Here is a 27,519-nt window from a genome sequence, read left to right as displayed (position 1 = left end):
GCTATAAAACCTGCATGTTTAATTTTAATTAACAAGTAACTAAATTCTAGATGTTTATTTAAGTGAATTGTGTCACCAACGGGGTATGTAAACACACGCTAGCTAGCACCCATATCAAGTGATAATTGAAGTACCTGGTGACAACAGGCAATTAGACGCGGTAGTTCAGTAATTAAACTTCTGTAAAATTAATTAGTTTAAATAAATTTTTTGTCATGAATATAATTTAATTAGTTACCAAGTGCATAACAAAAATCATGATACAGTTTTAATTCTTAGTATTGTGCAGTATACCTCTTGTTGTCGTGTGAGTAATAGAGACAAGAGCTGACCGTCCTGATAAAGGAGGTGAACAGTGTTACTGTAATGATCACTTACTAGGATGTGACCGAGGACATCAGTCCAGGTTCCATAGGGATAGAACACTGACTCTTGACCTGTGTAGGAAAACCTGTGTTGTCCTGATTTATTTACCACCACTACTCCATTACCATAGTCTGATGTACAGATATCTCCATTGATGTTTTCTGTGATGTAGTGTGGTAGTCTATACAGTTCTTGTCCTTTGTTATCCCTCTGTATGTTCTGTAGTTCTTTTCCTGTCTTATTGTACCTGGTGACTTTACCTAACATAACCACCAGTAAGTCCCCGTTGATGTGGGAGGAGTGTATGCTGTGTGGTTTCCAGTCTCCAGTTTTAATGAATTCAGTGATATTATTATCCTGTGTTATCCTATGGATTACTTTCTTATCTGTGTCTGTGAAGATCAAATCCCCATCCCGTGTCACTGTGTGGTAACCTTCAGATCCACCACTGGTTTTTATCTTCTGTATCACATTCCCCTGTAGATCTATTTGGACAAGATTACCATCACTGTCACTGATCCAGAGTCTGTCTGATTGATCTAGTGATACATGGTATACCTCATCAACACCTATAACATTGAACTCCCTGACCTTGGTGACAGAGGCAGATAGAGACAATGTTTGTTTCTTGTCAGATTTCTTTCTATCTCCTTTATCTGTTTATGTGTAGGTTTCATTGCTGTATTGTAGACAGTTTGAATGGGCCTTATTTCTCTCTTCTCTGAATTAGTGACATCACTTTTGCTGTATTGACCAGCAGTAAATTCTGCTGTGACTGGTTTTGTTGTCTGTGGTATGGATCGAATCTTTGGCTTCTTCTCAGACATTAATTTCTGGGGTTCTGTAGAGGACAGGCATCTGTGGAGCTCTTTGACAAGGTTATTAAGATAAGTGGTGTAATCATCCATTGTCTTGCCTTGAATGTTTAGATCTTCTAACGGTGAATGCTCTATCTGGTCTAACTGCTTTATGTTCTCAGATATGACTGTGTCCACCAGACTTTTCAGGGTCTCATCTTCTGTCTTCATGGATGTTCTGATGTTGCCCATGATGTGTTTGATTTCTGAGGAATCTTTATATATATATATATATATATATATATATATATATATATATATATATATATATATATATATATATATATATATATATATATCTTCTTGTTAATCTTGTAATGTAGAGAAAACGTATTCATGGATTTTTCTAATTTCTTCCTGAAAGACTGCATATTTTTCTGCATAAATTGTTTGTAGATCAGTAAATATATGCCCCCGATGATCTCCCTGTGTGGCACATTTAGAATTTATTGGGCATGTTTCTCAGAGCATGTCTTTAGCTTTAATGGGATGGATCTTGCATTTCTATACAGGAAGTTGTCGTTTACTTTGCTGGTAAAGTACTACCTCATGGTTCTTGTTTTTTTTTTTTACTTTGCATTGTTTGCACAACATTTGAGGAAAAGGATTGCAATAGAACTCACAATTTCTTTCACATTCCTCAATGCTGCACTCTAAACAGTGTTGGGCTCTGTCAGGAAAAGCCTTTTTGATAATGCATTCTGAAAAATGAATCTTTGTTATTTAACAAAAAGGAGAAAAATGAATAACTGTGTTCTATGTTGCATGAGTAAGATATAGATCCACAGAAAGAATTCCATATTTTAAAGACACATCCTCATATTGATTAAGCTGACTTTAATCTTTCCTAAGAACTTAATTTAGCCTATCTCTAAACGCAAGTACTGTACAGGTGACCAATCCAAGCATGTTTTAAAATCATAGCTGATTCAATAATTTATGAGGAAAAAAATAAGCTCAGTGTCTTGTTTTTATACTTACAGCTTACAGGTTACTTAGTCCTAAATGGCCTATAATTGAACTTCATAATGTAAGATTTGAATGCGATAACAGTACTTAAGTTCCAGATTTGAGATAAACATTGATCTATAAAGGATCAAGACTACAATAAGTTTACATGCAAAGACCTGTACCTCTTTTCCCAAAAACATTTAGCGCAATTTAGTAAAATATATAGATGTCAAAAATGTCAGATTAAAGCGTTTTATTTGGGTTCTGAGTCGCATGCGTGGCACAGTGGTTAGAGCATCTGCCCTAGAGTCGCAGAGTAAGGAGTTGATCCTTACGTCGCAGGTTCGAATCCCACTATTGGAAGTGGAAACTTCGGATGAGATCGTTTTAAATGAGATCCGTGTCGCAGTAGGTGCTGGCACGAAAAAGATCTCTCATTGCTCAATGGCCCTGAGTGCCGAGTATAAGTCTGCATTTGTAGCACTCCACCGACAAGTGATGGCGTCTCTATATGAGGGGAAAAAACTTGGGTTCTTAAAATTGTCAATTTCAAGAATTAAAAGAAATGGTTTCTGATAAATAATAATCCGTATAGTCTCTTTATATTATGGTTTATTTGAATATCGGACCAGAGAAGAACGGATATGATTTGCAATTACTTTCATGTGTGTGAATGGCATATATCTGCGTAAGGAATGTCGATTTTTCAAATTATTTTGATTTGTTCATTTTGTTTCCAAATCATACAACACAAATTGTCTGTAAAAATTAATGATACAAGTTATATCATATTTATTTTGAACTGATTTCAAAAATCGCAAATAATTTAGAACCATGGGATTCGCGGGAAAGGGGCACTGGATGGTTACATCATGGCCGATAATTTTACTGGTGTATGTCCACTATACAAGCTTATCTTTTAAAAAGATTGGTGAGCTAGCGCTGTGGCATAATAAAATACAGAAGAATTAAGATATCTGAACCATTTGTTAAATTTGCTGAATCGATTAATTATTAATAGGAAGGCAGATTGGTGCACTGGGGGTTGAGTTTGTGTGTGTGTGTGTGGGGGGGGGGTGTCACAATTCAGAATGGTGAATCTTAGAGTGTGCTTCACGTCGGCAATGGCATAACTCCTTACTGTGCTTTAAGCATTCTGTATTTTACTGTAATTTCAATTTCGAGGTGAAAAATAAAAGGTCAGTAGAACCAATGAGCACTTTCGGGCCTTTCCGGCAAGCTCGGAAAACATATCCGAGGTTGCCGCGGTTTACCGAGCTTGCCGGAAAGATCCATGAAGGTAGATTAGAAAAGCTATGTATTCATTACAACTTTAGAAATAACAGTTGGTTTTATAAGACCCAAGTTACTGTTACTTTTTGTTCATTTACGTTCAGGTTAGACAACAAAACACGAAACTTCAGATCATATGTATTTTCAGATGATAAACATTAAATTGACATGTCTTTCTGACATACTCTGAAAAAGATTTTTGTTGTTGTTTTTTTTTCCGAGCTTGCCGAAATTATCCAGGAAGGTGGTGTAATTGTGAGGAAAGCTAGATGTCTAGAATCTTGGCATTATATGACCTAAGTTTTTCTTGTACTTTTATGTGTAGGTTAGACAATAAATTAAAAAAAAAATCAGAATCCGGATCTAGACTGGTATTGCCTGTCTCTAACGTAAGAAATGTATATCGCACATACCAGACAGGAAAGGCTAGTGTAAATTCTGATCATATCTATATTTGTATGACAAAACGAAATTGTTATTGCACAGTCTATCTACAGTAGTTTTCCCAGAATGCCCGACCGTGAAGTCGAGCATGCGTATTCCAGAAATATAGACTAACGTAGTTGCTAGCGCTCGAGAGCGCTAGCAATAATCATGTAGGAGCTCCAAACTAAATCAATCAATAAATTAATAATTCAGTAATCTCATGCTATTACTATAAAGTATTAAATTATACTTTTTAACACTTAACTGCTTAAAAAGCAACATTGACCTTATAGCTTGGAAGATTTTTTAAAAAATATTTTCTACTTTTTATTCCCATGACAAAATTTGATAACATACTGTTGCCTCGTCTTAGCTCTAATGTATGGCACGCCGATTGCACCAAAATTATTTTCTGCACAACGATCATGATTTTATACACGAGGTTGATGAAAAATATACACGAGTAAAATAAAAATGCACGTATCGGTAAAAATTGCACACAGTTTGAAAGATTTTTACACAAACATAACGAAAAATACACGAATCTGAATTTTTTTACACGATTAAGGGGTATAAAATGCACAAACGTAAAATCAAAAACTGCACGAGCAGAGGAAACTAAAAATTACACAAACAATTTTACTGCGCATACAGCTGCGCACATCGTTATTATGCACATAGAATATTCATTGGGTTCTTGGTTTTCTGTACTCTTTATCTCTTCATGAAAGCTGGATGTAATCGAGAGAAAATGGCGTTGACCATGATATGCATATTTGTTTGCTTCTCTATTTCTTTGCTTAAACTCGATCCGATTTCTAGCTAATCCAATCGAACAAATGGAGTGTTTTCTTGTGAACTGTGTGAAAAAAAAATTAAAAGTTGTTCTGAGATATCTTTTTTTTTCTTACATTGACCGAGATTCTACCAAAATATGGTGGTATTATATGATGCCGGGCATAAATAATGGCAAGAAAGGAATCGCATGTTTGTGTGTTATAATGCGGGGGAAAAAGTACCATTGCATATGATGCACTCGACTCCGAACTAAAAGTAATACACAGCAAACTCTAAATTCCTAACGATAAACAGATCTTGCTTTAAAAATTGATAGAATTATTTAGTTATTTTTTAAATATACGCTCTATGGCCTTTTAAGATTCTCTAACTGATAGATACAACTTTAACGGAAAGTACTTGTATAAAATAAAATTAACACATGCATAATAAAACGATTAATAAAGTGGATTCTTCATGAAATTGATGGCAGAATTATTTCTGATTATAACTTATTTTGGTACTTCTCATTTGTACTAATTATGAATTCATTTGGGCAGATTTTTTTCATTTAGGAATAGGAAATTATTCAGTTGGTTGGATATATTTTTTATTTTCAAAAAGATTAAAAAGTGGGGATTACCTGGCCTTAGATATACAGAGTATGTTTTTAAAGTCAAACATAAAAAATATTTTATTTCTAATTATACGTGTGTCTTTACTTATAAAATATGAGGATGTCAATTTTAGTTGGATATCTGTAGCCTACACTATTATGAACTCCTTCCATGATATCGCATATTTTCAGTCATAAACAACTCGATAAAAAACACCTAAGGGTAAGCGTTACCCTCATTCATAATGGCGATTACTTGGTAAATGTTTTCACTTTTAAGAAATAGGACCAGATAAAGGGAAATATATATATACTCTATGTGCTTTAGTATGTTTATTACTTAAAATTTGTCCAAATGAAATAACAAAACTCTACTCAAATGATAAAACATATCATCAGTGACGGATCTGGTTCGTGGATTGATTGAGTCGCAACATCTGAATCTATGTATTTATTAAAGTTTCAAATCGTTGGACCATAATGACACATCAGAAATTTTAAAACATAGTGAATTACTAAATACATCTACATACAATGTTACTAATAAGAAAATGGGAATGGATATTATAATAAATAGAAAGAACATAGAATGTGTTTTGTCACTCTTAAATAATGCAAATAAATCATGTTCTTTATGGAGTTCGAGGTTTGACAAATATTTTCCAAGATAACAATTTCTCTTTACATTTCGAATTTGTATGCACAAAATTTTAATTATTTTCCGAACACTAAGTTTTTGTAATAACACTTTTTTACCCAACTCTATAGTCATTATAAAGAGAAAATGACTGTATAATTATAAAATGAAAATAATCTTCAATAACATTCAAGGAACATATTTGATACAAAATCCACTTTTTAAAAGACTATTCATGTGCATATCTAACGTTTTTGAAAATTCAGATTATGAGTTAAAAAACCTAATCTATGCAATTTGTATTTTGTACGTAAACATGTACAAGTTCTAGTAATTAAAAAGTTTGCTTTATAGCAATATTGTACATGTGTATCAATGGCATCAACCAGGTCTTGTTTTACTTCGAGCATGACTACGAATAAATATAAGAAAACATGATGAATATAAACCTCAAGAAATCTTTGTTTTCTTACCGTGTGCAAATTTATTATTGTAAAAATCTGCATTGAAAATAAATATGCATGTGTAGCCAAGTCCCAGCTAATTAAGTTCATCTTGTATGTCATCTTGAATTTGGTCTTACAATATCGTTACAGTTCAGTTGAATTGCAATCCTGATTTCGATAGACTATTGTACGTACCCTTAAATTCTTAGAAAATATTTCAGGCACATAGCATCAGGAGGGGTCTGCCCCCCCCCCCACTTTTTTCTAAACAAAACCAACTTCTATTGTAAATTTCCACTGAAAAGTTGGTTGCCCCCCCCCTCCCTTTGTTATAGGATAGTCTAAATCAAAGCAATTTGGTATTATGTGTTTCGAAAAGAAAGTGGAAGGTGGAACCCTCCTCCCCCACGAAATAGGATTTTCGAGTTTGGACACTTTACCCTATTTTTTTGCTTGTCAAGGTTTTTTCAGGTAGGTTGTCAAAAAAAATCTGACTGCCCCCCCCCCCCCCCCCACTAACCCCCCGCTTTCAAAAACGATACTTCGTGCCTGTATTTTATAATTTTAAATTTTCTTAACTCCTTTATATGCATTTTAACTATTCAAAATAGATTACCGCAGATACATTAAAAACAACATAAATTAAACTTTAATTCACATAAGTAAAATGAATGTATATTTTTCTATATTTTCATGGAGTTTTTATGAAATCACCACACGTTGTTCAAAAGTTAAGACTACATGTACTTTGTTACATACATATATCAAAAAGTGAGATATGCGTTTCAATTAGTTTTGTCAACGAGTACCCGGTTAACCGGTTAATCGTCAAACGATGCGAGTATCGGTTAGTTAAACTGCTACTCGGTTACTCGGATATACGAGTATATTGAATTTTATAAAGTAAATCAATAAGAATAAATGTATTTTTGTTTGTAATGTCCCCATTTTATTTACTATTATTTAACGTTAGTCTAGTCGAGTAAGACCTAGCGTTTTACAAATGCGATCGATTTGTTTTGATTAGTATTTCACAGTTTATCTAACTGATGGCTTTGATTGCCAAGTGGTATAAAGTTTTGAAGGCTTGATTTAACTATAATTACCTAACATAAACCTGTGCTAGTCCACAGTACAAGATAAAAGAAGATGCATCGAAAGCATGGAGTTATATATTTTTTTAAAAAATGACTGAATTTAAATCCGTGAGGTGTTAATTATGTGAAATGGAATTAACATACATTGGTAGGACAACTAATATGCTTAACCACCTCAGACTGAAGTTTAACTGTGAAACCAGCGATATATAAAGCGCAAAACAGCCGACGATTACGGGGTAGTCGAGAACAATTTTTTAGTAGATATTGTGTGTTTGTAATAAAGTTCATATATATGCAGTGCATTTGTGTTTTGTCTATACCGATATACAAATGATAAGATTAAGATAGAAATTGTTACGACATTACATACAATATACATTACAGCTGAGTATATATACCGCGAACAAGAATGTTTTGATGTCAAAAGAAAAACCACGAAAAATCGATTAGCGTACAGGTGTCTTTCGTTCCAGAACCAGCAGGGAGGAATCTCTGTATGAAAAGGTCACGCATGCACATCCTTGATTATTACCAAAAGTACACACAGTGGGTGGTGGAGGAGAATAGTGTGATTTGTTGATAACTCTCCTGTATTATACCACATGTTTTTATTTATTTTTATTTAGGCCTATATGTCATTGTTTTAAACTTTCAAAAGAAATAGCTATATAGAGGAATGACATACTTTAAAAAATCCAACAATTAAAAATACAGCTGGTAATATGCATCCCTCTTTTTTACGTTATCTATACAAGTATTTCTGTGTAGAATGTTTTTTATTCGGGGTTGTTCATATACTACAAGTTTAAGACTGTTGTTCATATACTACAAGTTTAAGACTTATGTTGCTCCATCCTCCTCCTCCCCCTCCCCCAAGGTCTTTGATTTGGAAAATTCCAATCTGCACTTGTTAAAGGACTTATCGCATGCTCTTAAAAATCGTAATTTTATGAAAAATATTATCTACAACCTTGTTCTTTAAAATACTGAACATAATAAATGGTGTTGCAAGCATATTTTCAGCGATATTTAGAGTTGAAATTCAAATACTGGGATATGCATATTTCAATATGATTTTTGCGCCATACTGCTTTGACGTTATATGCGACAATTCAGTGATAGAGAGATAAGAATATGTACACTATTAACGTAGTTGTAAACGACAAATGCAATAAAAAATACGAAAAATGCTGAAAACATAATTATTTACCTGCTTTTCAGTTACTACAGAAATTTGAACTAGTTTTAATTTTAAGTATTATAATTGAATAAAAGATGAAAGTACGAGTATGCATGTACTATTACAGGGCTACAGTGAATGTACATAGTGGCTTCATGTCAGTAGGTAAATAAAAAGTGATGGTAATGAACGAACAAAGTTGCAAAAAATTACTTCTTGGTTTCTCGAATTTTAGTTGTAGTCTATGACTATAAAAGAAGAGGTAATTTGTAAATATCACGTCTGACACCTTCTCTTCTCCAGGTATTACACATTGTTACATGTATTCTAATTATCCCCCGGCGTCCTTCTGAAATCGAATATAATTCAGTCGCTTATTTACAATTAAACTTGATTAAAATTAATGCTTTGTGAAAGCTGAGTTTTAAATTTATTTTATTTTACCAAACCAACTTCTATCTGAAAAATTAGTGTGCTTTCCTTGTTTGTTAGTTAAAAATTTGGATATGTATTTGTATCCAGTAATGTTTGTGAAAGGGAAATTATTATTCGAGACCGCCATTCTTTGCAAAATATATGCAGATATATTTGCATAAATTGATATTTTATCATAAAGAAAAAATACAAAAGATTTTACAATGTTGAATTTGTGAATAATAAAGGTTTGATGACAAATCACATTGTATTTTGAAGGCGAGTTTCTTCGTCTTCGCCGAGTACCCCTTCCTATCGTCGCTATTATTTTACCGTGTTTACAGATTTTACGGATTTTCTATTGATGGTATTTGAAACATATTAGGTTTGGTCTCCAACCTCAAATCGATAAAATTATTATTTGGTCTTTTATAACGCAGATAATATAGTTTATATCTCGAATATTTTAGTAAATTTAACGTAAACAAATGATCAGTCATTGTCTTTAAACGAGACTGCTGATATTCTTGTTTCATCAACTTGTTTGTCAATAATTTACCTCGTTTTAGAAATTGTACATACGTAGACATGCTCTTGCGTATCGAATTAACTAAGAGATATAAACCCCGTATGCAGGTGATGAACGTATATTGCTGCATAATTAAGGGAAGTTGACGATTGAAAAGTTAAAGTCATCACATTTATCATAAAGCTTGGTTGTTAGATTACCATTAACGTCTTTTTCAAGTAAAATATCCAAATATGAAACAGATGAGTCAGACTCTGTGGTATCTTTTATCTCAAGCTCACCGGGATTTATCGTATCGACATAAGAATGGAAATAACCATTGTTAATTGACAATACGTCGTCAATATATCTAAATGTCGAGTTGAAGGCCACAGCAAGTGTTTTCTTCTTTTCATGTATAAGATTTTGGACAAATTCTGCTTCATATGAATATAAAAAAGGTCTGCTAATAACCGGGCGCAATGGGTACCCATGGGTATTCCAATAGATTGTTGGAAGACCTGGTCTTCAACAACCACATCGATACTGTCAATCAGAAACTCAAGCATCTTTTTAATGTCAACTTTAGAGTACTTGTGTGTACAATCAGAATGCTTTTAACGAAATAATTTGGCAAAAGATGGTACACTAAAAACCCTTCATTTAAAAATGAATCCCTTACACCTGGATGACTATGCCACCTTTGGATGAAATTGTACAAGTAGTTGAACGGGAAAGACAGGCAGACGGCGGACAACGAAAAACCAGAAAAGCTCACAGGAATTAAGAAGGAATAATACAACAATGAAAATGCATGCCAAAACAGCAACCGAACAATCGGTGTTTTTTCATCCTATTCAGGAAATTTAAAAAAAAAATTCTACAGCATCATTTTTTATGCATCGATTTGAACTAGGATCACCTACGAAACGATGCCTTTGAGATTATGCTCGTTCAATTATAACACTTAAGGAATTTCTTTTTATTTTTTTTGTTTGCATACTTCAATGCTAATATTCGTGATGTTTTTGCGATCACACATATAATTAACTTAAAAAAATATATAAGTATGATTTTCGTAAACCACATACATGTACATGTATATTGCAGTTATTCCTAAAACAAAATTTAAAGACAAAAAACTGTTCCTTAAATGATTGCTCAAGTCTGTTTCTAGGAACTAAATAAATTATTTATAATGCTAATAATTAGTAATTCCCAAATTGTACTCCCTTATTTTTTTATTTGAATAACTAGTTGACATATCACTGTATTCGCAAAAAACCAAAACTGCTTTGAAAAAAAAATAGGTTGGAGACCTAAGAATGTTAGCATACATTAGTAATGACCCGTATCTATTTAAATGTAAATTTACCTACAACAAGGAAGTAAATTATACTTTGATAATTATCGATTTTGAAATTCCAAAATCTGTCAACAGTTCATAAAAAGCTGTAAGTATGAAAAACATTTCAATTATGATTGAAATATTTTTTTTTTTAAATAAATTAAGATGTGGTGCGTATCCAAAAAAAATTGAAACGAGGTAGAGTGTAGCATATTTTTTTTCTGTAGCATAACGTGTGTTTGCATAATTTACAAATAATAGTTTATTGTTGTCAAAGCAACGGTAATGTCACAACCAAATTCTTTTCTTTTTTGCATAAATCTATTCAGACGATTATAAAGCCCTGATTTCTGAATCCATTTACATTCTATTTTAACATGGTTAATGTATTAATGGTAAAAACGATAACTCTTTTGTTTACTCAATTTAACTTTATTGTTGTGATTTTTTTATGTTCGATTGTCACAACGGTTTACGTATCCGGTCTTATTTTTTTCTAAACTTATATACATAAAGTTTTATTACTTATACTTTCTGTTATATTTGTTTTCATAAAGCGAGACTGGGTTATACTTAGATCTATTTTTTATGATTGTGAACATAAAACATTTTGTTCAAGGACAAACCTGATTGTAAGGATCGTCTACCTAACAAAAGATTGCCTTAATTTATGGGTCGGGCACAGCTAACATAAAAACATACCCAAACCGTGTGAGACAGTAACAATAAATAAAAGAAACTTGCTATATAAAGAAACTGGCACACGCTATGACAACTTTAATTCATGAACATGAATTGTAAAAATATATTACTTTAAATGGCGGAGTCCGCCAAAGTACAATGCTTGTACAGATAAGGCAGACGTTTGGGGCCTTGGGCCACCTTGGGGCTCCCACTGAGATCAGGGCAAAACCTTGTTTAAGATAAATAAGTCATCTGGATTTTGGCAATTTGAAAGACAGATTTTGTTTAACGAAAATGCATAGATTTTATAATTGCATTGGTATATTTTACTCATAGTTACTGCATGTAGAACACAAACATGATGGCAACACAATTTGTAATATCGAAGGAATTTTTAACACCATTATTTTATATATACATAAATTTCAATTCAACAAAGTGAAAGCTTAATTATAACAGTGTCGATATATATTTTGATTATTAGATTAAATACATGCATTATGTATTTCTATTGATTTCACAATAGAATTAGCAAATCTTAAGATTTTTCTTTTATATATATAAAACGGGTAAGACAGATCAGAAATCATATGTATAATATCTACCACATCTGTACACCGTCTTATCTAGGTGAAAACTTTAATTCACTCAATACTAGAACATCATCTAATAAGGATTTTTATACCTCATATGAAGGCCTGCCAGGCAGACACTTTTCAATATAATGGCATTAAGGAGTGGAATTTTTTACCATCTTCTATTAAATATACTAAAGGAAATAGTACTTTAAGAAACAAGATAAGAATTTTATCTTACAAAATGGCATTTTAAAGCATGAAAATGGAATGTTTTACTACTAGTTTATAAAACTTTTTTTTTTATTATTGTTAGATATTATCAATGTTGCCATACCTAAAACTATGTTTGAAGTTTAAGCAATACAGTGCGTAAAATTATCGTGACAAATATAATATAGTGCTTTAATGATGAAAGATTGCATCAATTATATTATTTTAAAAAGGACCCCATTGAAAATAAACTTTCGAGCTTAAATGGGTTATCCTCGTATCATCTAGTCACAGTAATTACATTTCTAAAAATATGATTACCTGAATATTTTATTATTTTATTTATTTACAAATCTGTGTTATTTTATGTTTCCAAAATATGTCTTTCAAAGGATTATGTGTATTTGTTTTATGTACGATGACTTGAAACCAAATAAATGATAATGATTTTCTTTCATTTAATTACTCTCTAAAATCAGATCATAATATACACATATAGTTTTTAAATTGGATTTTCCCCATTTTATTCATTTACTATATATACATATATATACATTGTATTTTCTTGTTTTAGAGGCCCAATATACATTAATTTTTCAAAATTGTTTCCTCTTACCATCTTATTTATTATTGCAGAGCCTATGGAAGAAAATGTTGACATAGAAATTAACCTATTTTTCTATCCCATTTGTACTCGGGATAAACTTGAATTATTGAACGATTTAATAAAGCTGAACAAGTCAGATCATTATCAAAATATAATTCATATGTATAAACAACTCTCTTTCTCTTTTACCTCATCTTTTTTTAACCAAAAACAAAGAGGAGGATGCAACCCTCGTAGCCCCCTTTAGTTGCAACTGATAATGTAGATTTGTTGGGATATCCCCAGTAGATATATAAAAAAAAATCATTATTTGTTCTCTGGAAATATTTAAGGTATTTAAATTTGTACCTAAAACATGAATGTGTACTTAAAAATATGGAATTGTACAGGCAAAGATCTTCCCATGTATTATAAAAACATTTTCTACACAAAAACTTTTATCGTTTCAGATGGCATTTTCTAAATTGGATATTCCACTAATGGCCCAACACTTTCTAGTATGTAACACTGAAAAATGCGAAAGAAACTGTGAGTTCTATTGCAACCATTGTCATCACAGATTATGCAAACAATGCACAGATGAACATCGGAGAAGTCCAAAAACCAAGAACCATGAGGTGGTCCTTTACCAGCAACGAAAACGACCAATTCCTGTGAAAAAATGCAAGATCCACCCAACTAAAGATATGGACATGTTCTGTGAAGAATGCCAAAGTCCAGTATGTTCCAAATGTGCCACACAAGTAGAACATCGGGGACATATATTTACCGATTTAGAATCATGTTATGCTAAAAACTTTCAAGAGGAAATCTCAAATATCTACAAGTCCCCTGACGAATACATTTCATCTGAATTTCAGACGGTATGTATTTGGCATCCATGTATTTATAAGTTCTCCTTACTTTAGATTAATTTTAGACGGACATAAAAATTTCATTTAAGAAAATTCGGTGGACCTTCTTAGCTTTGAAGCGGATTCCACCTTTTTCTTTAAGCGTATTTAATGATTTTTATGCCCCCGTATCGAAGATTCGGGGGTATATAGTTTTTGCCCTGTCCGTCCATCTGTTTGTCAGTTTGTCCGCAAAAACTTTTACATTGCTCATGACTTTTTGATTGGTTGAAGCTATGGCTTTAATATTTCACATGTGTATTCCTTGTGACAAGATCTTTCTTTGGATGCCATCATATTTGACCTTTTGACCTTGACCTTGGTGTTTGACCCAGTTTTACAAACCTTTTCCCAATTTTAACCTTGGCCATAACTTTTTAACGGTTGGTGCTAGGGCTTTAATACTTCACTTGTGTAATTCTTCTGACAAGACCTTTCTTTGGATACCAACAACTTTGACCCTTTGACCTTGGTGTTTGACCTACTTTTGAAAAACTTTAACATTGGCTATAACTTTTGATCGGTTGATGCTAGGGCTTTCATACATCACATATGTTATCCTTGTGACAAGACCTTCCCTTGGATACCAACAATTCTAGCCCATTGACCTTGACCTTGGAGTTTGACATACTTTTGAAAAACTTTAACCTTGGCCATATCTTTCAAATGGTTGGTGCTAGGGCTTTCACATTTCACATGAGTATTTCTTGTGAGAAGGCCTTTCCTTGGGCACCATTAATTTTGACCTTGACCTTGATGTTTGACTTACTTTTGAAAAATTTTAACCTTTTCCATATCTTTCCAATGGTTGCTGCTAGGGTTTTCATATTTTACAAGTATATTCCTCGGTATAAGACCTTACTTTGGGTACCAACATATTTGATTTGCATTTGAGAAAGTTTAACCTTCGCTATAAGTTGCCATACGGGGGCATCAGTGTTTCACAATCACATCTTGTTTTAAATTACTTCAAAAGTAAATTTAAACTAGGTCACTTAGACAAAGTTTATTTTTCAGTAAAATGAAATGTTGAAATTTGTCAATTTTGTTGTCTATTAAATCTTTCAAATTATAACTGAACTTTTGCTGATATGATCAAGCATAATTATCCTAGCATTCATTGAAGTTTCAAGTAAAATGACAAATATTTTGAAGTAAGCACGAGAAAATAAAAACAAGCTTAAGCGTAATATTCTTATAAAAAATGATTTACACTGAGAGAATTGATATCCATAAATAAAATGATGATAAGATATAACGTCTTGGCACAAAAATAGTCATATAAATTCTTAAATATTTTAAATACTAGTAGCACAAATTTTTAGCCTAGTTGAATAATCTGAAGCTTTAGTCGAACGATAGTAAAATACTCATTACAGACAACGTATTTCTCAATATAAGTATTTAGAAATTAGTTTAACTTATTAACTCGAAATAAGTATGATACTTGTATCTTAATTCAAATTATATTTTTTACCTTACATCTTATCCAAATACATCGATCAAATATTATGCATATGGCTTGCATTTCTCTGGACGCCAATGCATATATATATAATTTATCTGTACTTTTTGAAGCCTTTTTACGTGTCTAATTCCAGCTGATTTTTTGACCCGTAACTAGAAAATGGTAAGTGTGCAGATGAAAAACATTTTTTTAAAAAAGCTGGAGAGTTCGTAAAGCGCATAATCTTAATTATGCAATATTGTGCAAACAATAAATACAATCGTGAAATTAAAGACGCCGAGTCTAATTAATTCTACCCAAGAGATTTTGATAAATTTTCTTGAATTAATTTTTACTATCAAATTAATTGTTTTAAGATCAAAAAATCGAATGTTTACCGTCCCGATTTCTTACGGAGCCATCTCAAAGTTGTCAAATTTTACTATTGGATCCTATGCATAGGAATGTGTTGGAAAAGCACCAAATTATCACATTTTTTCCATATTTTTTTGTATTTCTGCCCTAGAGATTTCTTTTTCAGCCAAGTACATGAAAGTTATTGTAAAAGTCACCAAATTGTAAAGTTTCAAAAAGTTGACCATCTAGGTTGGTGTAGGAATTATTACAAAGTTTATTTTTTCAATGCCTTGTACCTCCAAAATTATTGCGGTATATGCCTATATCGGTGCAGATGATTATATATTTTGGTTAAAATATTTATGTTCCCCAAACGAAGTTTGGGAACATATTGTTTTTACTCTGTTTCTTATTATTATTATTATTATTATTATTTTTCTTCCTGGGTACTTTTTTGTCCGTGAGTGATCTCCGAAACTACACATCCGATTGAGGTGGAACCTTTTTAGGGTTAATAAGAATGTTATGTAGATTTGCGGAACGAAGGTCATTTTGCGCGCACGTGCATGCACGTGCGTGCGCGTGCAATGAGTAAAATGACTAATATACTTGATATAGCCATAACTTTCATATCTTTTGATGAAATACTTTGATACTCAGAATATAAGGATATATTAATAGTGTAGACAAGATGACATGGTCAGAATGCACATGCATGCACGTGCGCGCATGCGCATTGATTGAAATTACAAATACAATTGATATAGACTTAACTTGTACATTTTTTGATGAATTGCTTTGAAACTCAGAATATAAATATATATTAGAAGTGTAGACAAGATGACATTGTCAGCACACACATGCAAGCACGCGCGTGCACGTGCGTGCGCTTGCAATGAGTAAAATGACCAATATACTTGATATAGCCACATAACTTTCATATCTTTTGATGAAATGCTTTGATACTCAGTATATCAGGGTATATTAATAGTGTAGACAAGATGACATGGTCAGAATGCACATGCATGCACGTGTGCGCATGCGCAATGATTGATTTAACCAATACAATTGATATAGACTTAACTTGTACATTTTTTGATGAATTGCTTTGAAACTCGGAATATAAAGATATATTAGAAGTGTAGACAAGATGACATGGTCAGCGCACTCATGCATGCACGTGCGTACACGTGCAATGAGTAAAATTACAAATATACTTGATATAGCCATAACTTTTACATTTCTTGATGAAATGCTTTGATACTCAGAATATATAGACATAATATAAATGTTGACAAGACGACATTGTCAACATGCACATGCAAGCACGTGCGCGCGCATGCAATGCTAAAATGACCAATATACTTGATATGGCTGTAACTTTTATACTGTTTGATGAAATGCTTTGATACTCAAAATATGTATATATATTAATAGTGTTGACAAGATGACATGGTCATCATGGACATGCATGCACGTGCGCGCGCGTGCAATGCGTAAAATGACAGATATACTTTATATAGCCGATTTTTTTTTCTTTTGATGAAATTTGAATATAAAGATGTATTAAAAGTGTAGAAAAGTTGACATGGTCATTTTGTACATGCATGTAAGTGCGCACGCATGCAATGTGTAAAAAAAAACCCAATATACTTGATTGCCTTATTTAACAAAACTTACAGGGAATAAGACACCAAAAGGAAGTTGGGGAGCGTTTGGGGAACATCTGTAACGGTCCCCGTTACAATTAATACTAGTTTATTGTAATTTATAATTACAAAGGGATTGGGCACAAGTTCTGAAAACTTATTACGCCCTCTCCCTACATGCAAAGTACACATTAAAATTGTCACAGTTAAACATGTTAAACATAGTGTTTTTAAAGTATACAATATTTGCAAAAGTTTACAAATTGATGCATTTTACAGATATATATAAATACAAATAATTTTGTACATATACATATACTGATATATTAATTAATGCTAACAAGGAAATCTACCTAAATGTTTAATAAATGTTTGAACAAAAGAAAGGAGACGTTCATTCTCTGCAGTATTCAATGCATCTACCCCCATAATAAGACATGTGTATCTAGAATGTTGATTTTGTCAAATTGTAAAAATTTATTTAAAAATTCATTTCTGGCTTTCACATAATTTGGACATACAAAAAATAATGATATGTATCCTCTACTTTACCACACGGGCATAAAGGACTTGATATTAAACTGCATCTATAAAGGTTCGTTATTCAAAACACAATTGTGCCGTAGTCTAGTTTGAAGAACATTTAGTCGTCTGTTACCGTAATCAAAGTATGATCGTGGAGCGGATTTTTTAGTACTAATTTAAGATTTGAATTTTGACATTGACTGTAAATTTCGAATTTCGAATGGAATTGAGTTCCATTCATTAACAACAGTATGAATAAATGTAGACTTAAAAGTTTGTAATCGACATTTTGGAATATCATAATTTTGAGAATTTCTTGTTAAGTAAATAGATGAGTTACAGCGCGTATCTGGAAGTATATTGATTAAGTAATCAGGCACTAAATTATATTATGAAGCTTGAACGTTCTTTTAATGCAGCTTCTTGTCTTCTACAACTAAGAGGTTCCCATCCCGTTTCAAAATAGAGTGAATCTTTGGAAGCTATTGTTGTATTGCTGTAACAATTCTAGCAGCATAAAGTTGCAGTTTTTCTAACTTATCCTTATCACTATATTGACAGCATCCCCATACCACTGAAGCATATTCAAGTTGCGGTCTTATGAATGACGTATACATGAGTGAGAGAGTTTTTCGACTTACTTTAAATTTTAATTTTTCAAAAGAGATAATTTTTTGTAGGCATTAGACAGTAGATTTTCAATATGCGGTGACAAACTAGCGTCGTGTGAAAAAAAAATACTCCAAGGTGTTTGTGTTCAGAGATGAAGTCCAATTGGCATTGTTGAAAAAGAAGCTTAGGATATTCTATGTTTTTCTTTGTACTAAACATTATTGCTTTAGTTTTAGTGGGATTAAATTTCAATAGCCATTTTTAGACAGAGTTCCAGTGCATTTAGATCTTTGTTTAAGTCTCTTTCAATAATTTTCATATTATGAGACGAATGCTGCAAATAATTATCATCAGCAAATAGTCTACAAAAAGTAACCATATTATCAGCAACATCATTCACATAAATTAAAAACAAAAGTGGTCCTAAAACTGAACCCTGAGGAACACCAGCATGTAAGGGTTAGGGTGTTGATAAACAAGTTACGATACATCACCCTTTGATATCTACATTCAAGATAATTCTCAAGCCATTTATACAAACTTCCAGTAATCCCATATGTTTTAAGTTAAAATACCTTTATGCCAAACACGATCAAATGCTTTTGAGAGATTACAAAATATCATACAGCAAAATTTTTCATCATCAATAGCTTTTACGATATTGTCATATGTTTCTATTAACTGGTATACTGTTGAGTGACCAGGTAAAAAACCAGCCTGATGTTTATAAAAAAAGATTGTTGTCATGAAAATAATTATAAATATATTTTAACACAACTCTTTCTATGATTTTTCCAACACAGCTCAACAGTGAAACTGGTCTATAGTTAGACATCACAGAAGGATCTTCTTTTTTAAAAGGACTAAGTACATTGGCTAATTTCCATCCGGAGAGAAAAATACATTCATTCAGAAATCTATTAAACAGTAAACAAAGGGGTTCGGTAATAGTAAATTTGCTGATTTTAACATCTTGTGACTAATATTGTAAGGACCAATAGCTTTGTTTGTAGGAAGTATTGTTACAATATCAATTATTTCTAAGTATTGTTATAATATCAATTATTTCTTGCTCACTAATACATACATAATTTCACTGTTACATACATAATATGCCTCAGGTAATTCTGGCCCAATATCATCAACACATGATACAGATGTAAAATAATTATTGAGTACATTTTTGTCGTAAAAGCACAATTTCAGACCCATAGGCGTTACAGATAATGTTAATTTTGTATTAAAATCACAATATTTGGAAAAGGAGTAATGTCGCACATATGACTGCATGAAATTGAAAAGCTGCGCAATGTCATGCGCACTCGAATTAGGCTCGGCCTCGTTAATTTAAATAAGACATCAAAAGCAATATCAAAGTAAAATCAAAGTACACACATATCCATTTCCATATTACAGATATGCTAAAGTACGTAATCATTAAAAAAGTAGCTTGTTTCACAACATCAGAGGGTCGCCCGCGTGGCGCAGTGGTTAGAGCGTCTGCTCTAGAGTCGCGAAGTAAGGAGTTGATCCTTACGTCGCGGGTTCGAATCCCACTGTGGGACGTGGAGACCGGTCCTTCAGATGAGACCGTATAAACTGAGGTCCCATGTCGCAGTAAGTGCTGGCACGAAAAAGATCCCTCACTGCTCAATGGCCGTAAGTGCCGAGCATAGGACAAAATTTGCAGCTCTCCACCGGCAAGTGGTGGCGTCTCCATATGAGTGAAAAATTCTCGAGAGGGACGTTAAACAACATACATACAAACAAACACAACATCAGAGGAGTGTCTGGGCTTTGACACCAATAAACCAGACCAGAAAAAATCTCTTAATTTATTTACTTGAACGTAGACTTACTATTACATAGCACGTTTCTAACAAATAACCGAGTCAAAATTTTTGTCGATAGTCGGCATGACCGACCTCGGTTTATTACGGTCTCAGTTTCCACGTCGCCTATGCTACCTAAGGGAGATGGCTAAGATGGGCTTTGCTTGCCCGTCCCATTCATCTTTGTAAATAAAATGTTTGCATTAATTTTAATTTTAAATTACAAATACGATGAAAAATAATATACTCTTTTAATTTGAATATGCAAAAAAATATTTACATTACACGTGTATTTTGCTTATAAAGTGTGTGGAAAGCTACGACATTCGAAACACAATTACACGGACGGAAAGGTCAAAAGGTTAAAAGTATGCGTTCTATTTTGACGTCACAAACGTTGAAAGCTGTGCAAGTGCAACGTCATTCGAAATTCGCGCCAGCATTGAACAGAACCTGTTGCAATGGATCTTCCATTAATTGTAACTTACACGAATGATAGTACAGGGATTTTGAAATATAAATCACATTAGCAGAAAAGGCAAGGAGTTAAAAATATACATATAAGCATCGAATGGAATCATTATTTTTTAAGATGTAGTCTCATACATGTAATTACAACGGTGTGCACAAACAAATTTTCACCTTAATTTGCTTGCACACACCGTTGCAGTTATGAACTTTTCAAAACTCTTTCAAAAACTAATGAATGCCTAAAAATCTTCTGCACTCCTAGTAAGACACTATGCATATCGTTAGTTGCAATGTCAGATATAATGTTAAAATTGGTCACAAAGAAAACCCACCATGGTCCTTTCATTTCCTTTTCCGGCCTTCCCAACACAACTTGTTTGTCTTGTACCGCTGTCCTTGCATTTTCGAACACTTTTCTTTGTTGGCATTGTTCTTTGGGTTCTGAATGGGATAAAAAGCGCCTTTTAATTTGGGTTCTTCACTTTGAAATGGTAAAATCCCTGCATGGGCACTCCTAGATGCAGCCACTCATTCGTGCTCAAATTTCCAGCAGAAAAAATCCTCCATCGTACCTACATGGTTGCAAAGCAAACTTCTGGTGAATTAGCTATCTAAAATAACAATAGTCCTCTGCAAAGAAATTGGTCTCATTAAGTAAATGCATATTCGATTCCTTTATTAATATTTTGTCAAAATTTTAAAGATAGTTTTAAATGTGTTGCTATCGATGCTTTTCTATTTATAAATGCAGCTTGTGCGTTCTTTTTCTGCATCCTTTCCCAAGTTGGTATTTCATAGATAATGAAACACCCTGGGCAAATCGCTGTCTTATTTCTTAAAAAGCAGGAAAGAAAGCAAAATATATGTTTTCCTGAAAACTCAAAAATCATCTATTCCCAGCCAAGTGGTTTAAAATTCTCCTGCAATAAATACTTTCTAAGTTATGTCTTAACTCTTATAAAATTCTTTTTGGGCAAATAGATTTTTTTATTTGATTTTCTGAAGGCAATGCAATGAAATAGGAGTCATTTTAAACACAAAATTCATGTTTACCTATACATACTTTGCACATTAGTTTTCTCTATTTTTCCAAGAAGTGATGAGAGTGTAGTTATGGATAATGAGAGGATTCCTTAAATTCTTGAAAAATGATTTAACTATAACAATGACATGCAATGTTCAGTATTGAGGTATATTATTTTCCAGAATGATGATCAAGAGGAGGCGGCAGAAAGTGCTATGGCTGGAGACGAACCTCCCGAGCTCACTGATAACCTTGATGATTTTTTGCTAAGGCCAGCCCCTCAAGGTCACGTAATGAAGTGTCGGATCACACGAGACAAAAAAGGCGTGGAGCGAGGGATTTATCCCACATACTTCCTCCATTTAGAAAAAGATGATGGCAAAAAGGTTAGCTGCCAGATAATTTTTGGATTAATTTTTAATTACTAGGTATATCTATATAACTCTTCCAGTGATATTTGAAAAAAAGTGTGATTGTTTTCTAAAGATTATTAGTATATATCATATATACTTTGGTAAATATACTTCTGTATGATTTGTATCGATTAAAACATATCAGAATCAAGGGTACGCATCTGAAATTTACTAAAATAAAAGGGTTTGCATGGTAACAGATTAGTACAAAAAGTGTTTCCAATGTACATTCTAAAATTTTTGAATATATAAAAACTTTTAAAGATACATGCATTTTAAAAGGTATTTTTGCTGGCTGGTAGAAAGAGGAAGAAGAGTAAAACATCAAACTACCTGATATCCACGGATCCTACAGATCTGTCCAGGGGAGGTGAGGCCTATGTAGGCAAACTCAGGTAATACTTGCCTCCCTTATCAGAAATTTGGAAAAGTTCGACAAATTGTTGAATATACAAATTATCACTTTTTATATGGAAAAACTTTTGTGCATTTACACGAGACTGTCTGTTCATTAGAATGTCATTCTTAAGTATTTTTGTACTTCTAAAGATTACAAACAACAAAACTCATCATTCCCTTGTAATAAATACCAGATAATCATCTCGCTAAAGTAAGGTGTCGCAAAAATTTATCAGTGTCCTCATGTAAATTTCTACCATGGACATAAGAAATATATAACGTAGTCCTTGATATACATAGTGTCTGTATTAAAAGATTTGCCACTTTTCTTTTTAAAGGGCAAACTTATTAGGGACCCAGTTCACATTGTTTGACAATGGTGACAACCCAAAAAGCAATTATGAAAATGCTAGAAAAGAATTAGTTGGAATCATTTATGTAAGTATGAAATGAAGACTTTATTATACATATTTATGCATCAATGATGAACGATGGTTGTTATAGAAAAAAATCGCGGACAAATTCATTTACAGAAAATTTATTGTGTACTTTGAAGAATGATATATATCTAATAAAATTCATGTCTTTTGATTATTAGTATGTAAAAAAAAACAGGTCCATTTACTAACATTTTGAAAATATACAATGATTTTTATTTTGCGGTTATAGAGTTTACGGAGCAATCACTTAACGTTTTTTGACGCTAGGTGACGCGATAACCTAATTCCAAACCAGTCAATCTTTATTACAGTTTAAAATATCTTTCATTTCTATAGACTTTTCCTGTCTTTTTTCCTACTTAAATAACTATTTTTAGACATGATGCATTTTTTCTAAAACGTCTTTTGTGGAGTGTCGGATATTGGTGAGATCTAGCTTAAAATGAATGTCTACACAGTTAATCGATAAGGTATGGAAAAAATGCAAATCCATAGGCGCAACGTCCGTGCGATATGTTGGGTTTTAGGATATCACAGGAGTTGATCATCAAAAATTTCCATCCTTCCATTCTTACAAAACCTACTACCCTTTGAACACTTTGGCCTAAGGTACGTGTAGGCAATCCCCAACAGCAACTAAAACAATTTAGTCTCTTTGGGACATTTTCCTGTCTGTACACATAATTTTTCAATAACTCGGTGCTCAAAAACGTTCAATGACGTTCCATTCTTAACTTTGTTTTTACGCATTGATCATCTATAGTTAACGAAAAACCAGTCATATCCCCTCCAATTTAATTCAAACTTTCTCCAAAAGACGTCTATGAATATTATAGCGACAGGTAAATATCATAAATATTTATGCGCCACAACAGTGCAATTTTTCATTTTAAAAAAATGTCTATGTAATGAAAACATGCGAAAAAATGACATGCCCCGCTAAATATGTTTTACATAAATAATATAGCTGTATATTTTCTTAAGGATCATCGGAAAACACCAAATTTGTGAATATTTATTGGAAAATAATGGATGATTCATCTAAGGATGCACACTACTGGACTTGCTTCAGATGCTGGATCTGACCTATATTTTCCGGATAAGTGGCCAGGTTAAAGTTTTTTGGAGCAAATCTCATTTCCATGTAACTATAAGCCCTATATTGACCACACATGCATGGATGATACATCTAAGGAAGCACACTACTTTACTCGTTTCATGCAAATAGCACGCTTACAATAGAACTTCTCCGCAAACCTTTCTAACATATTTATTTATTATCATAATAATTTATTCACCAAATATTTCCAATATTGAAATCAGGTACTTACTTTAGGGAAGTATTACTTAAGGGAAGGAAGGGGGGGGGGGGAGAGAGAGAGACATTCTTGTAAGCTTTACATGTCATGTATATTCTATTCTAGAGAATTACTCAGTGACTATTTGATATAAATATTTCTGCTTCATCTTTTCAGGAAACAAATGTCTTAGGTTTTAAGGGACCCAGAAAAATGACCATCATTATTCCTGGGATGAATTTAGATCATGAACGAGTAGACATCAAGCCAAGATCTGTGAGTCAATAAAAAGTTTGATTAGTTCCTCCATTTTGTGTAAAGAGTAGAGTTGAGTCCATCCTCTGTCAAAGTTATTAGTTCCCTACCGGTGAAACTTGGGTTGGGGGTGGGACAGGGGGAGTTATAAATCTGCTCCGCGTCTTTTTATCAGTCTGCTCCTCTGAATGTCTGTCATTCTGTCCCACTTGGTTTTTAACAAATGTCCACAAGTTTGCATTTTGTTCTACTTCCAGTTATACAATATTCAAAGAATGTTTGATTTGAATGCTTATACCCAAACCTAAGTTGTCTAGTGGACAAAAGTCAAAGATTCTTTTTAGATGTGCCACCAATTCATTGCTTGATGCAAAAAATGATTTATTTGATTTTTAAACTTAATCTGTTTTAAATAGAAAAAGCATAGAAGTAATATAAGGGAGGGGAAAATAATATTAAAAATGAAATTGTTCTTGTTTTGCTTGTTTAGCTCTTGCTGGTTTTTCGATAAATCTGATCTACGAATGTTTATTAAAGATGTTATATGCTCAACAAACAACCAAACTGATGGTGCTTACTCAGTCACACATAAACCATGTTTTGAACTTATTAATTAACAAGTCAGACTAAGTGGTATACTACAAATGAGGTTCTGACGAGGGTAAGTATTGATATGTGTTTTGTAGGACAATGATGGCTTGATTGGCAGGTACCAGAGGAAAAATATGGAGAATATACTGGAACTCCACAACAAGACCCCCGTCTGGAATGGTGGTATGTCGTCAGAATCAAATTAAGTCGGCACAGTAACGGAATATACAGATTACAGCACATCATAATCAATTGTACTGCAATTTCTAGAATATCATTGATTTAAGATTTCGAAATGAAAAATATCAGTCAGTGAATGGCTTGTATCTGAACCCGTTATAGTTGTAGATGTGAAATGATTGGAAAAAGTTGTTAACTGCTAAATTCCCTGTCCTCTTATTAAGTTATCACAATTGTATTCTTTGTTGTAGAGACTCAATCATATGTGCTGAATTTCCATGGCAGAGTTACTGAGGAATCTGTAAAGAATTTCCAAATCGTGCATGACAATGATGGTAAGAATTAGGTCACTTGTTAATTATAAAAATATGGTTAGATCATGAGCAAGCAGAGGAAATCTACTTATCCTTTTCATCCAGCATGATTTACCAGATTTCGAGAGGAGTTACTAATATTATATTAGTTAGAGCAAATGTTTAAAAAAAAATGTTTTTTTGTGTATGAATGCTGTAAAGGAAAAAAATCAATTAGGTTATAATTCTTAGTTTAATTTGTATCCAGTAGTGATTTCAAGCATCAAGAGAGTTTTATTATGATATTTCTATATCATAAATGATTTTAGTAGTGTATTATTCCTGAGAATTTTTTATGAGATTTAATATCTTTGAAGAACTATTCGCTAAAAAGCAAACTTTATTCCGTCGTAAATGTTTCTACCAAGTATGAATTTTCAACTCATTTCTACCTTTCAGTTGAATACATTGTGATGCAGTTTGGCCGAGTAGCAGAAGACGTGTTTACCATGGATTTTAATTACCCTCTTTGTGCAGTTCAAGCTTTTGGAATAGCACTGAGTAGTTTTGACAGTAAACTAGCCTGTGAATAACACCTACCCCCATATCTCCACCCCCACCCCCATCAATTTTTTTTTATCTGTGCAGATAAATGTAGTCAAAAAAGTCAATAAAAAATCGTACAATTTTCTTTTTTTTTTAATTCTTAATCTTATTAGAAAACGGTTGTTTTAGATCATTCTTTGTGGTTTGAAATTTCATTCAAAAAATTACAGTATCATAGATCAACTTTTTTTTTTATATCAGACTCATTTTCCCCTTATGCTATTCCGAACAGTTGAAATGGACTACATAAAACCAAGATGGACAATTCCTTCTGTGTAACTTATGATTGACGCATTTCCTTCATAAACAGATGACAAGGGAATTCCAGGTTTTGTTTGAAATTGAGCTTGTAGTGTTTTCTCTAAGAGAATTGACATTATATTGGAAAATATTTTAAATATTTTTAATGTGATGATTTGTTTGTTAGATTATTTTAACAAGTGTGAATGAAACACGTTTTTATTGTATAAGTGAAAAATATCATATGACCATCCATCAATATGACACTCGAATTTGATTGAAATGTGAATATTCATGCTGTGTTTTTGCTTAAATGTAGGTGTTGTGATTTGATTTTGTACATCATATGATTTCTAAGTACTATTGTGACATTTTTTTCGTCCATATGCATATCACATGGGCATTTTAGTTACACCCCCTTTTCCCAATTATTAGTCTTGAAATTCCCAGTTTGTTGTATTTTATATTGTGGGTGTGATAAATAGGAAAAAAAACAACATCCAACATATATATTGATTGATTGATTGTATGTTGTTTTACGTCCTATTCGAGAATTTTTCACTCATATAGAGACGTCACAATATATCGGTGAAGGGCTTCAAATTTTGACCTTTACTCGGCAATCAGGGCCATTGAGCAGTGAGGGATCTTTATCGTGCCAACATCTGCCGTGACACGGGGCCTCGGTTTTAAGGTCTCATCCGAAGGATCCGCAACTTTCACTTCAAAGTGCCGAGCGCATGGCAAAGGAACAGTTGCTACCCATTTTTTTTTATCGATTTAGGTCAGTCGAGGCCGAGATTCGAACTCACGACCTTCCGATCACAGAGCGAGCGCTCTACCGACTGAGCTACCGTGAACGTAACATTATATTTTAATGATTTTTTATAATAAAAATATTTGCATACATGTTGTTATGGTGTTGGCTTTGCCAATTGTGCAATCTTCTCTCTCTCTCTCTCTCTCTCTCTCTCTCTCTCTCTCTCTCTCTCTCTC

General features: G+C 32.8%; 1 protein-coding gene and 1 pseudogene across 1 annotated transcript; one reads left to right on the top strand and one right to left on the bottom strand.

Moving 5' to 3' along the window:
* Nucleotides 1–255: 255 nt before the first annotated feature.
* On the bottom strand, nucleotides 256–5,530 carry LOC133200569 (uncharacterized; annotated as a pseudogene).
* A 7,917-nt stretch (nucleotides 5,531–13,447) lies between these two features.
* Nucleotides 13,448–26,270, top strand: LOC133200568 (tubby protein homolog). The gene is made up of 8 exons (XM_061336349.1): nucleotides 13,448–13,861; nucleotides 21,991–22,194; nucleotides 22,504–22,616; nucleotides 22,959–23,058; nucleotides 24,536–24,634; nucleotides 25,300–25,387; nucleotides 25,636–25,719; nucleotides 26,137–26,270. Exons 1-8 carry the CDS (start codon nucleotides 13,448–13,450, stop codon nucleotides 26,268–26,270), a joined length of 1,236 nt encoding a protein of 411 aa, XP_061192333.1.
* The last annotated feature ends 1,249 nt before the right edge of the window (nucleotides 26,271–27,519 follow it).

This window comes from Saccostrea echinata, unplaced genomic scaffold (genome assembly GCF_033153115.1).
Source record: "Saccostrea echinata isolate AGI-Se365-2 ecotype Australia unplaced genomic scaffold, CSIRO_AGI_Sech_v1 ptg000040l, whole genome shotgun sequence".
Taxonomy (NCBI): Eukaryota; Metazoa; Mollusca; class Bivalvia; order Ostreida; family Ostreidae; genus Saccostrea; species Saccostrea echinata.
Note: the sequence above shows the minus strand (reverse complement) of the source record. Positions and strands in the feature narration are given on the sequence as shown.

What these genes read in the sequence shown, in the direction of transcription:
- LOC133200568 (XM_061336349.1), top strand. Translation starts at nt 13,448, where the DNA reads ATGGCATTTTCTAAATTGGATATTCCACTAATGGCCCAACACTTTCTA. An exon ending in AAAAAGATGATGGCAAAAAG is followed by an intron (nt 22,195 to 22,503) that starts GTTAGCTGCCAG and finishes GCATTTTAAAAG; the next exon opens with GTATTTTTGCTGGCTGGTAG. An exon ending in AATTAGTTGGAATCATTTAT is followed by an intron (nt 23,059 to 24,535) that starts GTAAGTATGAAA and finishes TCATCTTTTCAG; the next exon opens with GAAACAAATGTCTTAGGTTT.